The 13,804-nt window shown below is 43.5% G+C and overlaps 1 protein-coding gene across 2 annotated transcripts in view; it reads left to right on the top strand.

The window, feature by feature from the left end:
* PIAS1 (protein inhibitor of activated STAT 1) overlaps nt 1–13,804 on the top strand; it is a 1,566,363-nt gene that overhangs the window by 1,206,076 nt on the left and 346,483 nt on the right. For both annotated transcript variants that reach the window (XM_044077888.1, XM_044077889.1), the window contains exon 9: nt 911–1,071. In XM_044077888.1, coding sequence (XP_043933823.1) covers nt 911–1,071 — 161 coding nt within the window. The remainder of the gene's footprint in view (nt 1–910; nt 1,072–13,804) is intronic.

Below are 13,804 nucleotides of genomic sequence, written 5' to 3' on the forward strand. Positions count from 1 at the left end.
CTTAATTTTCTCATCCTCCCATTTTCTTTTAAGCTATGGTAGTCTGCCTAAATAACTTAGCCTACTGCAATAGTTATCTAAAGATGAACATTGTACAGTTGTGTAAGTAAACTTAGCAAAGCAGTAAATGTTCTAAATAGGTCACTGTTGCAGTAGCCATTCCCCTTGTCCAGTCCCCTTTCTGTAGTCTGTTGTGTATATATCCTTGTGTTACCCTTGTTTCACATTTACAAGATTTTTTCCTTCCAGGGCTGTTGCCTTCCTTCTTTGGGAAAGAAAGCTCTGAAGCTTTTGGCACATTAACTGCTCTTTATATGGAGCTCTGTTAGAAATCCTGGCAGTTAGTGCCAAGGGAAGACATCATTAAGCTTTGAAAAGCTGGCCTGTTGGTCATATCCTTGGTAGGATATAACCTAAATATTTTACTCTTCTTTTTATGACTGTTAACAAAAAATATGCTTAAACAGCAGTCCAGAAGTTCACATTTCAGAGCAGGAAGCCAAGTAGAATGCTAGCTGATACTGCAAAAAAGACCATTTTTAATGGTCACAATATACATTTCACAGTCTCTCCGCAATGCTTTTTTCAAAGAAGTAACTAGTGAAAGCATGGAAGGCCACCCCTTTAAGTGTGCTAGTGTTCACAGTTTCATGTGTAGAGAGTAGGGTCCCTGGTATTGGATTTCTGTAAAGAACTTTACTTCCCAGTCCCTTTTGTCTATTTCTTCCTGTTTGTGGTAAATGCTGCTTGAGAAACGCTGTTCTGACTACCTGCTTTTAAGATACATTCTATAGCAGCTGTTCTTTGCATGTGTTAGTCATGATTTGTGATATTAATTGATTAGTTTGATGATCTGTGAGTATGTGCACGCAACACATAATTCACTCTGTTGTATTTATTTTTGTTTCAGCTGGGCAAGATGCGATTATCTGTCCCATGTCGTGCAATAACATGTACACATTTGCAGTGTTTTGATGCAACACTGTATATCCAGATGAACGAAAAGAAGCCAACGTGGATATGTCCCGTGTGTGATAAGAAAGCCCCATATGAACATCTCATTATTGATGGGTAGGCAGTTTCCAAGGACAGCTTATGCATTTGACTTGCTTTATTGACATAAATGCAACATCTGCTAGAAGTTAGCTTGTGTTTTGTAGCTGTTCATTTGTCTTTACTTTTAATGCCATCTGGTGGCTTGCACTGGAGCTGTGCTGCAGCTGCAGTAGTGAGGTAAAATGTGTTTTTTGTAAATGCTGTAAGTGTAGACATAAAATTCCCCCGAGGACATCCATGTCCTTTTTGTGGTGTGCCTAGGGGGGGTGGAACACCTAGATGCTATTTGTGAAATTTGTGAGACATTTGATTCCAGGTCATTGAGAGAGAGAATGACTTGATCTTGAGTTACCCTTTACTACATCTGGCTCCAATTGCAGGAAAAGAGAAGAAGAAGCATGAGGATTGGGTGGAAAGGCAGAAGTTCAGGTAGTTCTTTCCCATTGGTGTCAAAAGTGTCCCAGGTGGAGCGCTCTTCTCCCCAGGACATTTCACCTTTTGTTTCTAAGGATCAACCAGCAAAGGCTGGGGTCTTGCAGCTTTAATTGTGTGTTTTTTTTCTGAACCCCCATGTTGGAAGAGGGTCAATATATTTTCTTTGGAAAAAGAGTTATCTGGGTGCCTAAAGTCCAAGCCATCTTCTATTCTCTGCAGTTCCTGATGTTATGTGGATTGGAAGAAGATAATGAGAGTGCGGGTTAAAGCACAGATCGAGATGGGCATCCTCTATTTCTGTGGTAACAAGAGAAGGACTCTTCTACTTCTTTTCCTTCCTCAGGCCCTGTCCTGGTACCTGGTTAGAGTCATTTTATACTGACATTGATGATTCCCTCTGCATCGCTAACTTGTTTTCAAATTCGTTTTGTGTTGAAGGTTACTAGGACCCAGGTTATCAACACTGACAGAGCAGCACAGGTTTCGACTCCATTACCTTCCGAACAGTTGTCGATGTTAACCACATCAATCGGCTTTCGAGGCTTCAGCCCAAACCATACTAGTCACAGACATTTATCAAGACATTCAGTACTGAAGTAACTAGTGTAGACCTTTTGACATTGAATACTTTGGCACTGACGTCAGTGAGTCAACTTACTGTCTTAGTACAGAATATCTTGGTGGCTCTTCAGAATCAGCAAGTGATTCAAGGGCAGTCCTGAAGGTTGAGTGTCATTCTCTTGTATTTGATGCTGTCTTTAATTCTACCCTTGGCAGTCCCCAGTCCAGTGCTTTAGTCCTGTCTTTCCCCCATAGAGGAAGGGGAGTGGAAAGCCATTGCAGGACAGATCAGAGGTTTCTGGTGTGAATTCATTGTTCTCATGCCGAGACCCTTCCTCCATATTGTTGTCAGGAAGAAGAGGTGCAAAAGGAAAACCTGGAACCCCCCTACCCCAGATACTAGAGACTAGTCTTGCTCCCATGACCTCAAATTCATGGAAGTTTTAGAGTTGATGCGACAGTGGTATTATAGCCAACCCAGACAGTCTTCCTCAGTGTGGACATTCTACAGAATTTTTACTGAACCTCACTGACCTCTTGGGTGGTTCTCCCTGCAAACCACATGGTTTCACTTGTCATGTAGAGGGCCTGGCAAGAGTTAGATGTAGTGGTTCATATCTTTAGAAGACTAAGCAAGATTCTCCTGATAGTCAGCCAGCTGCCCCTAAAAGGCAGATAAGATGTATAAAGTTACACAGTCTTTTTAAGTTTTTTATACACTCTTCCCAAACCTGATCCAGCAGTCATAGCTTTATTTAATCCTGCTACTGCTAAACATTTAGTTAACTCTGAGCTTACTTTTTCCAAAACGGTTGAGAAGATTATTGATATGTATGGGGAAAAGGTGTATGCTTCTTCTGCAGCTTTCATTTTCAGAATTTTGAATTGTCAAACTCATATGTTAACGTTTGTTTTGACTAATTGTGAAAGTCTCCTCAGTTTCTTCTTATGACGAAAAATCCGCTTTAAATAATTTAGTTTCTTCTATTGTACAAGTCACTACTCATTGTTTATTGTGTGTGTATGAATTGTACTGTGTTTAGGAGATTTGCCTGTCTGCATTCAGAACCTCCCAGTTAACGTTACAAATTAGATTTTAAATTCTCCTTCAGGTAAATATTTAGTTTTGGCACCCCTGCTGCAGAGGTAATCAAAAAGTGTGATTTGTGAGGTAAGTTGATACAGGGAAATCTCTTAAGATTCATTAGCCTCCGTTTTCCAAATTTTCTAAGGGAGTCTCTAATCCATCATCTAGTTTTGGCAAAAAAACAAACAAAGCAAAATAAACAGTCTCAACAAAAAAGGTAAACAGATGTTTAAGGAGAAATGGCAAGGGAGTTCCAAAAAGAGTTCAGGAACCCCCCCCCCCCCCCCACACACACACACACACTCAAACCAAGGACAGTCCAACAAGTCAGAATGACTATTTTAGGGACCTTGTAGCCCTGGCCCACCCTGGCAGTCCCTTTTCCCTTTCAGAAAGTCTGAATATCCACTTTTCTCTTTGGCAGCAGATAGTTTCAGACAAATGGGTTCTGTAGATTATTCATCACGGTTACACAAGGCAGTGGGAGGAAATTCATCCTTTCCAGAAGGGGTAATACCTCATCCACTGGACCAGACTCTTTTATTTCAACCTGTCCTACCTGTGCTTCACCACATATTGTCCCAAGGAGTAATAGAACCAGTTCCTCTTTCCCACATGGGAAAATGTTTTTATTCAAGGATGTTTTAAATGCTAAAGAAAAAAAATGTTTGGAGACCAGTTCGGGATCTTTCTTTCCTAAGTTTGTTTGTGATAGTTTCCAAGTTCAGAACGCTGTCACTTCACAACTTGTTACCTCTTCCTCATTCAGTTTTCCTAGTAACTCTAGATTTACAGGAGTGCTTATCATAACATCCCTATTCTAGACTTCAGGCTTTTCTTAAGGTTGTGTGTGCCTGAGTCACATTATCAGATGTTCTTCGTGTTTCACTGTTGCAATCATTACATTTGGGTAATCTGCTAGAAGGTTGCCCTCAGTTGGCCTGATTAACAAAGTCTTGGGTCCTGCATCGGTTGCTGTCCCTTCTTCCGTGACATCAGGTCATCATGGGGTATAAAACATGCAGCCGACACCATTACATTAGTCTTTCTTGCCGCACGGTGCCCGAAGCAGAAGCAGTTCTCAAGTGCCGGTCGGCTGACTCCTGAAATTTTCGTTTTCGAGTTTTAGATCCGAAGTCTTCAACTACAAAGCTAAGTACCCCGTTGGGGAAACTTTTTCTTGCTCCTTACCAATATCAGTAAAAGTTAATAATTGCATTACTTGTGGGAAGCAAATACCTCATAAGGATTTTCATTTGTACTGTATTCCTTGCCTAGGCCCTGACCACAACGTACCTTGCTGTCGGTTTTCTACTTTATTTAATCAATGCATTATCAAACGTCGGTACATTTTTGCTTCTAAATATTTTGGCTCATGCTTTAATTATCCAGAAATGTTGTCGGTTAACAGTCCGACTACCGGAATGCCTAAAAAACGCAAAGAAAAAGACCGAGACAGGCCGTTGAGGTCCAAAACTGCCGCCGACGCTTCACTTAAGCCAGTCGCCAGTTCGCCGGTACTCAGTGAGGCACTTTCGCAGCCCCTGATACACGCTACTTCTGATTCGCAGGCCTCTCTGAGACCCATTCGGAGTCCAGTATGCTGTGAGATGCTTCAAGTATGGAACCCGCGGATGTCTCTACCTTGGATGGGTCCGGAGCTTCTGAGGGTGTTTTCAGGCCTACAGATTTATATGTTAGACCGACGCCATCCTCAAAACTAAGGCCAAAATCTTGACCTATGCCTAAAAAAACGACGCCTGGGCCACATGTGCAGGCCTTAATGCCTAAAAAACAAATGATCAAAATGGCTGAAGATTTAATTACTCTGATCAGGGGTAGCCACCCCCCCCCTTCTAAGAGGCCTAGGCAAGACATTGATTATGAATCTTCTGAACAGGATTCTGTTTCTTCTGACTCTTCTAATGAACAGAAATTGTCTATACCTGCTTATGAGGACTCTGATGCAGAAGATTCCACTCCTGCTTCTCCCCCTGAGGATTTTTCTTTTGGGGAAACTTTACATACCTTAAGGGAACATTTCCACTGGGAAAGTCAGGATTTCTCTGATTCTAAAAAGAGACTTAGGGATTTTCTTCTTCTTCCTCAGCATAGGCCTTTGGCTGTACCTCCTGTTCTAGACAATGTTGATGATGTTTTTTCAGAATCTAGTATGGCTCCTGATTCTCTGCCTCCGGCTCCTTGTAAGCCAGACAGATACTACAGGGTTCTTGACTCTCACAAATTCCTTTTCAAAAATCCTGTTGCAAATCCTGAAACCATTTCTCAGGGTCCCAAGGGCATTAAGGCTTCTGCTGCTAAAAATCCTACCCCTTCTGATAGAGATTCCAGGGCGCTGGATAGATGGGGTAAGAAGGTTTACACTTCTGCAACCTTGGCAGTCAGGGCTTTAAACTGTCAATTTCATATGCTAAAATATCAACAGCATATCATGGGACTGCTTAAACAGATGTTAATGATGTTAATTTTTGACTGTGTGGAAAACAAAGATTTACAGGATTTATTGCATTCAGCTGATCAAGTTGGAAAACGTACTTTGCAATGTGGTTTTGATTCTTTGGAGGCCTCTTGCAGGGCTGCTGTAACTGGGTCTGTGCTAAGAAGGCATGCTTGGCTCAAAGAGCAAAATCTGCCTGATCATGGTAATGCAAAATTGTTGGATGCTCCTTTACAACAGGACCGTCTCTTTGGTAATAAGGCTGAAGAAGTTTTAAAAAAGTTGGAAGATAAAGCTAAATATATGCAAACTGTGAAAGATTTCTTACAAGTGCAACCTCCAAGATTTAGTAGGCACTGGCCTAGTAAGAACTGGTCTCTTCCAGTTCCTTCGAGAGCCACTCAAGTCAAACCCAGACATTCCAAAGACTCCAGGTTTCAGTCACATGGGACTTTCAGAACAAAACAATGGGGTGCCTCCTCTTCCAAATCTGGAAACAACAAGACACCTCCCTTTGGTAAGCAGTCTCAATGACTTCCCTTTACACTTACCAAGCACTTACCTTTTAGCTGCCCCTTTGGGGGAAAAACTGGCTCTTCATGCAAGAAACTGGCAACTTGGGTTGTAAATATAGTATCCCAGGGATACAGATTTCATTTCCACATGTTGTCAATTCCAAACGGATGGCCAGATCTGCCCCCAAATCAGTGGGCAGAAGCTCAGAAACAAGTATTTTCCCCCATGAGCAGGGGCGCTATTCAACCAGTACCAGAAGAGGAAAAGGTACAAGGTTTCTATTCAAGACTTTTCCTGGTACCCAGAAAAGACAAATCATGGCATCCAATTTTGGACTTATCTACTCTAAACACCTTTCTGGACATTCCAAAATTCAAGATGCTGACTCTTCACCAGTTACTTCCTTTGCTAAGCAAAGATGCCTGGATGGCAACTCTAGATTTAAAAGAGGCATACCTGCATATCCCAATCAGGGAATCTTGCAGAAGATACCTCCGCTTCAAAGCAGGCTACTTGTATTACCAGTTCTCTGCACTGCCCTTTGGCTTATCTACTGTGCCCAGGGTCTTTACAAAGTGCCTGGCTCCAGTAATTACATTTTGCAGGCAAAGAAATATTCAAATATATCCATACCTGGACGATTGTCTAATTCAGGCAGAAAACAAGGACACTCTTTGAAACCATCTGGCATTTGTAAAAAGGGTTCTAACTTGTCTGAGGTACTATATAAACAAAAAGAAATCACAGCTGGTACCCCCTCAAAAAATTACATTCCTGGGTGCAAACTTGAATACAACTGCCCAGATGGCTTTCCTTATGCCAGAGAAGCAAATTCATTTGGTGACTTACTTCAAACAGGTGGCCACAAAAACCCTGCTTTCTGCAAGGCAGATACTGCAAGCCTTGGGGTTCATGGCCTCCTGCATTCTTCTAATTCCATATGCAAGACTGCATATGAGGAAACTTCAGTGGTACTTAAAAAGTCTATGGAGTCAGCATTGCCACAGCCTGGAAACAATTATTCCTATCATACCTTGCCTGCAACTAGAGTTCCTATGGTGGGCAGAGGCCTGCCACCAAAACAAGGGACTGCCATTCACACCACCCCCTGCCACCCAAACCCTAACTACAGACGCATCAGACTATGCTTTGGGGGCACATCTGGCAGGGAAGTGCATTCAGGGCAAATGGAGCCCAAATCAAATGCACCTTCATATCAATCAAAAAGAAATGCTAACTGTACAGAATGCACTGACAGCCTTCAAGGACTACCTTCATCCAGGATAACTAATGATAAAGACAGACACCACGGTTATGTGGTACGTAAACAAGCAGGAGGGTACGCACTCCTACCCCCTTTGCAAACTAGCCATGGCATTGTGGAACACGGCCTTGACCTTTCAAGTACAACTACAAGCTCAATTCCTGCCAGGAAAGCTGAATACTCTGGCAGACGAACTAAGCAGAAATCTCATGGCCCCACATGAATGGAAACTGGAACCATGGATTTTTCAACATGTTGACACACAAATGGGGGAGCCCAGACATAGATCTTTTTGCCTCACCCCAGAACTATAAGTTGGACATATTTTGCACAAGAACTCATCACAAAAAAGCCTGGAAAGTGGATGCTCTATCCTTCAGCTGGAAAAAACTATCAGTCTATGCCTTTCCCCCTCTGCTCTCCAAAGTTCTACTAAAAGTCAAACAGGACAAACCAAAAATGATTTTGATTGCTCCAGACTGGCTTCGCCAACACTGGTACCCACTTCTGCTGAATGTGTCACACCTTCCACCGTGGCACCTGCCTCGGACATCTTACTTCCTGTCTCAGCAGAACAACCAAATTCTGCAAACTCAGCTCCAAACTTTGAATCTTGCAGTGTGGCTAATCACCTAAATTCACCCTTAACATCCCTCAGCAAGCCTGTGATGGATGTCATTTTGGAGGCGAGAAGGCCTAGTACTAGAAAATCTTATGCTGACAAATGGAAAGGATTCTGTGCCTGGAATCAGTCTCAAGGGATAAGCCCAGCAGTGCCCAACATTCCTCAGATTTTACAATACTTAACTGAGATGCTTCACAAGGGTCTGTCCTTTTCTTCCATAAAAATCCATGCCTCAGCCATTTCAGCTCATTGCAACACAGAACCACCCCTCTTCTCTCATCCTCTGCTAAAGCAGTATCTCAGAGGGGCCAAAAACTTAAGACCACCCAGGAGAGCTTCAACCCCTGCCTGGGACCTCAATTTTGTGCTTTTAATTTTATTTGCTTCCCATTTGGGGGCACCTGACATCTGGGGCAAGAAAAACTAATGTAATGGCGTCGGCTGCATGTTTTATACCACTGACGACCTGACGTCACAGAAGAAGGGACAACAACCGACACACCCAAGACTTTGTTAATCAGGCTGATTGAGGGCAACCTGCTAGCAGATTACCCAAATGTAATGACTGCAAAAGTGAATACACTCAAACATCTACATTTATGGTAAGTGTACACAACTTTACTTTCTCTGGCTTACTCTTTGGACTATCCACTGCACCAAGAGTATTCACAAAGTGTCTAGCTCCAGTTATAGCTCATTGCAGGCTACACTATATCCACATTTTTCAGTATTTAGACGACTTGCTTATATTTGCAGAGTCTTTTCCAAAGTGTCAGGAATCTCTCACTTAGGTGATAGAACTCTAATACAAGCTGTGATTCCAAGATATCATTCAAAAGTCTTTTTTGATTCTTTCACACAGGATTATGTTCCTGGGGTGTCAGCTAGACACCTCCGTTCAAAGAACATTTCTTCCACAGGAAAAAATAGATCTATATTTAAGCCTATTTTTAAAGTTTTACACTTCAGACTTCAGTCACTGTGAGGGATATATCTCAGGATTTTGGATCTCATAGTATCTGATTCTTTTGATATTCCTGGCAAGAACTCCACATGAGAAAGATATAATAGCATTTGAAGTCTCTTTGGTCCCATCACCATCTATTGTCCTTTCAAATCCCAGTGTTGGGATTTGTCAGAAGGGAAAACATTTGGTGGAGACAGCAAATATTCTTATGTCCTGATCTCCTATTCTCCCTCTCTGTTCCCTCTCTGTTCCAAAGCAGTCATCACAGACACTTCAGACTTTTGTTTGGGAAGCAGTTTCAAGAGGGATAAAAGTGCGAGGTGTGTGGGACACCAAGGACAGGCAAGCACATAAATATAAAAGAGATGCTTGCCCTGATCAAGGTAGTCAACACTCTGAGTCTGTGTTACCACCTCTGCCCTTGTGTTTTAAGAAAGTGTTAGGGGCTTCCAGTCTTCTACATGTGTTTTAGCCTGCATAGTGACTAGTCTGAAGACAAGTGCTTCAGTGTCCTAGATGTTCTTCATCTCACATTGCTGCAGTCCTTACTTATGGGTAGTCTGCTGTCCCTCGGTCGGCCCGAATACCAAAGTATTAGGCTGACGTCGGTCATGGGCGCACAGCCCTGACATCAGAGCGTCAGGGTATAAAAGCGCATGACCGACGTCATATCCTCAGTCTTTTTTGCCGCATGGTCCGATGCAGAAGCAGCGTTGCAAGTGCCGTTCGGCTTTCTGAAATTTTTCGCTGGAGTTTCAGACATACCAAGTTGGCTAAGTACCCCGCTGGGGAGCATTTTTGTTTTTTCTTGCCTCAGTTATTTACCGGATGTCAGAAAAAGTGAATAATTGTATTTCTTGTGGGAAGCAGATACCGCATAGGGATTACCATTCGCTTTGTATCCCTTGCTTGGGACCGGAGCACGACGTAGTTGGGTGTCGGTTTTGTGCTAGGTTTAATGAGCGCACTATTAAGAGAAGGCTAGATTGCGCTAGGTTAGTCTTTGGCAAACGGTGTAATTATAATATGCCGTCGGATCCTCCGACGTCCGCTTCCACGAAGAAGCGTAAAGACAAATCTGTAAAGCCTAGGCAGGATGATTCGTCCATTTCGGACGCCGGTCCTTTAGAGACTGCAGTGGAACAGGTGGATCCGGCTGTAGTGTCTGTTGAGTCTCAGGGGGAAACCTTGATTTTACAGGATGTGGCCTCACAGGAGTCAGGTCAGGCTGAAGGGGCCTCTCAGGTTACTATTCTCCCTTCTTTGCCTAAGGGGGTTAGGCCTTCTGCTACTGTTTCTAGGGCTCCTTCTAAGGGCAGGTCTGTTTTGCCTTCTTCTGGAGTTAGTTCTGGTTCTTCAGGGTCTGTACCTAAGAAGCATATGCTTAAAATGGCAGAAGATTTGATTACTTTAATTAGAGGTTCCATGCCCCCTCCTGATAAGAGGCCCAGGGTAGAGCCAGAGTTGGAAATTTTGGAGCAGGCCTCAGATGATTCTGAGTCTTCTGCTGAAGATACTCAAGATTTTCCTCCTTATTTGGATTCCGATGCGGAGGATTTTACTCCTTCTGCTTCCCCTCCAGAGGATTTTTCATTTTCAGAAACCTTACATTCTATGAGGGAACATTTTAAGTGGGAAGGACAGGATTACTCAGATTCCAGAAAGAGGCTTAGAGAGTTCTTGTTTTTACCACAGCACAGACCCTTGGCTATTCCTCCTGTTTTGGATGTTGTTCAGGATGTTTTTTCGGAGGCCTCGTTTAATCCGGATTCTATGCCTCCTGCACCAGTAAAACCGGACAGGTATTATAGGGTACCTGAGGCTCATAAATACCTATATAAGAGTCCTAGGGCGGACCCAGAAACTATTAGTCAGGGGCCTAAGGGTGTTAGGGCTTCTGTTGTAAAGAATCCGGTTCCTCTAGATAAGGAAGCTAGAGCTTTGGACAGATGGGGTAAGAAGGTGTACACCTCTTCTACTTTAGCAATGAGGGCTTTAAATTGCCAGTTTCATATGTTAAAATATCAGAATTTCCTCCTTTCTCAGCTAAAATCTAAAGTGGATGCCTTGGCAGAGGGCATAGAGTGTAAAGAATTGCAAGATTTGGTGCATGTTTCTGAACAGGTGGGGAAACATTCTTTGCAGTGTGGCTTTGATGCTTTGCAGGCTTCTTCTAGAGTGGCTGCCACTGGTTCAGTTCTTCGTAGGCATGCCTGGCTTAAGGATCAGAATTTATCTGAGCATGTTAAGTCTAGAATTCTGGATGCCCCTTTACAGTCCGAAGTTTTGTTTGGTCCTCCTGTGGAGTCTGTTTTGAAGAAAATGGAGGACAAGGCTAAGTCTATGCAGACTGTTAAAGATTTTTTGCAGGTTCAACCTCCTAAGTTTAGTAGAAATTGGCCTGCTAAGGGGTGGACGTACCCTTCTTCTGATTTCCAGTCTAGGGGTAGATCTAGGCGTGGTAGGGGCAGAGCTCAGAGTACCTTTAGGCCTAGGACATGGAGTTCGCCTGCTCAATCTGCTGGTGAGGGTAGGGGCCAGTCCTTTCGTAAACAGGCCCAATGACCTACATTTTCAGCTGCCAGATTCTTCTTGCCTGGCAGCTCCTTTGGGAGGAAAGCTAGCTCTCTTCAAGCAAAATTGGTTTTTAATCACCCAAGACAAATGGGTGTTGGACATTATAAACAAAGGTTACAAGTTTTATTTCCATACCTTGCCTCCTTTCAAAGGTATGCCAGACATTCCTCCTCGGCAAAGGATGGAGGCTCAAAAACAGATCCCATTACTTCTTCACATGGGAGCTATACAGCCAGTACCTCCTTCAGAAGTGGGTCTCGGGTTTTATTCCCGCCTGTTTCTAGTACCAAAGAAAGGGAGCACGTGGAGACCGATTTTGGATTTATCTCTCCTCAACACTTATTTGGACATTCCAAAGTTCAAAATGTTGACATTACAACAGCTTTTGCCTCTGCTGGGAAAAGAACACTGGATGGTAACTCTGGATCTAAAAGAGGCTTATCTTCATGTTCCTATCAGGCCCAGTTGCAGGAAGTACCTGCGTTGTCGAGCTGGAAATTTACATTATCAGTTCTCTGCATTGCCCTTTGGCTTATCTACTGCGCCCAGAGTGTTCACAAAGGTTCTGGCTCCAGTGATAGCCTTTTTCAGGATGGAAGGAATACAAATTTATCCTTACTTGGACGATTGCCTGATTATTGCACAAGACAAGGACGAGCTTCTTCAGCATCTACAGTATGTGAGGGTAGTGTTAAGATGCCTAGGGTATTCTGTGAACGAAACAACGTCCAGTCTAGTACCCTCTCAGGACATGTGCTTTCTGGGTGTGAGACTGAATACAGCTTCCCAGATGGCCTTTTTGACCCCGGACAAACAGAAAAGTCTTTCACTTTATTTCCATCAAATGTCTCTTCAGTCCAGGCTGACTGCAAGGACAGTCCTTCAAGCCTTGGGGTTCATGGCATCTTGTATTCTGGTGCTTCCCAATGCCAGATTGCATATGAGGAAGCTTCAATGGTATCTCAAAAATCTATGGACACAACACTGCCAGGATCTAGACACTGTCATTCAGATAATACCTTGCATTCAGAAGGAATTTTTGTGGTGGGCTCAGGAATGTCACCTAAACAAGCGACTCTCTGTGACCCGACCAGAGGCGAGTCAGATTCTAACGACGGATGCCTCGGACAAGGCTTGGGGAGCACACCTCAATGGAAAATGGGTGCAAGACACATGGCCTGCCAGACTTCAACACTTGCATATCAACTTGAAGGAGATGTTAGCAGTACAATTTGCATTGATGGCTTTCAAGGATTTACTTCACCCAAGGCAGGTGTTGATTCTAACAGACAACACAACTGTCATGTGGTACATCAACAAGCAAGGGGGAACTCATTCGTACCCTCTTTGCAGACAAGCGATGATTTTGTGGGAGACAGCTCTCAGTTACAACCTCAATCTTCAGGCAAGATTTCTACCAGGAGCACAGAACTCCTTAGCAGATGTATTGAGCAGGCAAATAGTGGATCCTCACGAGTGGAAATTGGATCCTCAGGTATTTCAAAAGTTGACAGTGTCATGGGGAACTCCAGACATAGATCTGTTCGCTTCTCCACTAAATTACCAGTTGCCAAAGTTTTGCACAAAAAGGTTTCATCCCACAGCTTGGAAGGTGGACGCTCTGTCATTCAGTTGGAACAATCTTCATGTATATGCCTTTCCACCTCTACCTCTTCTGCCCAAGGTTCTCTTGAAGGCCAGACAAGACAAGCCATCCATGATCCTGATAGCACCGGATTGGCCTCGACAACACTGGTACCCATTACTGAGGAGTTTGGTCCGAGAGCCTCCATGGCCTCTGCCTTTGATTCCACACCTTTTGTCTCAGGAGGGCAATCACTTTCTCAATGTCAGAATTCAGTCTCTGCATCTAACAGCCTGGCATATTCTGTTTTAGATTCTGGAGGATGTTCTTCATTTCACATTGCTGCAGTCCTTACTTATGGGTAGTCCGCTGTCCTCGGTCGGCCCGAATACCAAAGTATTAGGCTGGCGTCGGTGATGGGTGCCTAGATCTGACATCAGAGCGTCAGGGTATAAAGGCGCATGACCGACGTCATATCCTCAGTCTTTTTTGCCGCATGGTCCGATGCAGAAGCAGCGTTGCAAGTGCCGTTCGGCGTTCTGAAATTTTTCATTTTCGGAGTTTCAGACCGATACCAAGTTGGGCTAAGTACCCCGTTGGGGAATATTTTTGTTTTTTCTTGCCTCAGTTACTTACCGGATGTCAGAAAAAGTGAATAATTGTATTTCTTGTG

This window comes from Protopterus annectens, chromosome 7.part0 (genome assembly GCF_019279795.1).
Source record: "Protopterus annectens isolate FY-2018-M chromosome 7.part0, PAN1.0, whole genome shotgun sequence".
NCBI classification, from domain to species: domain Eukaryota; kingdom Metazoa; phylum Chordata; order Ceratodontiformes; family Protopteridae; genus Protopterus; species Protopterus annectens.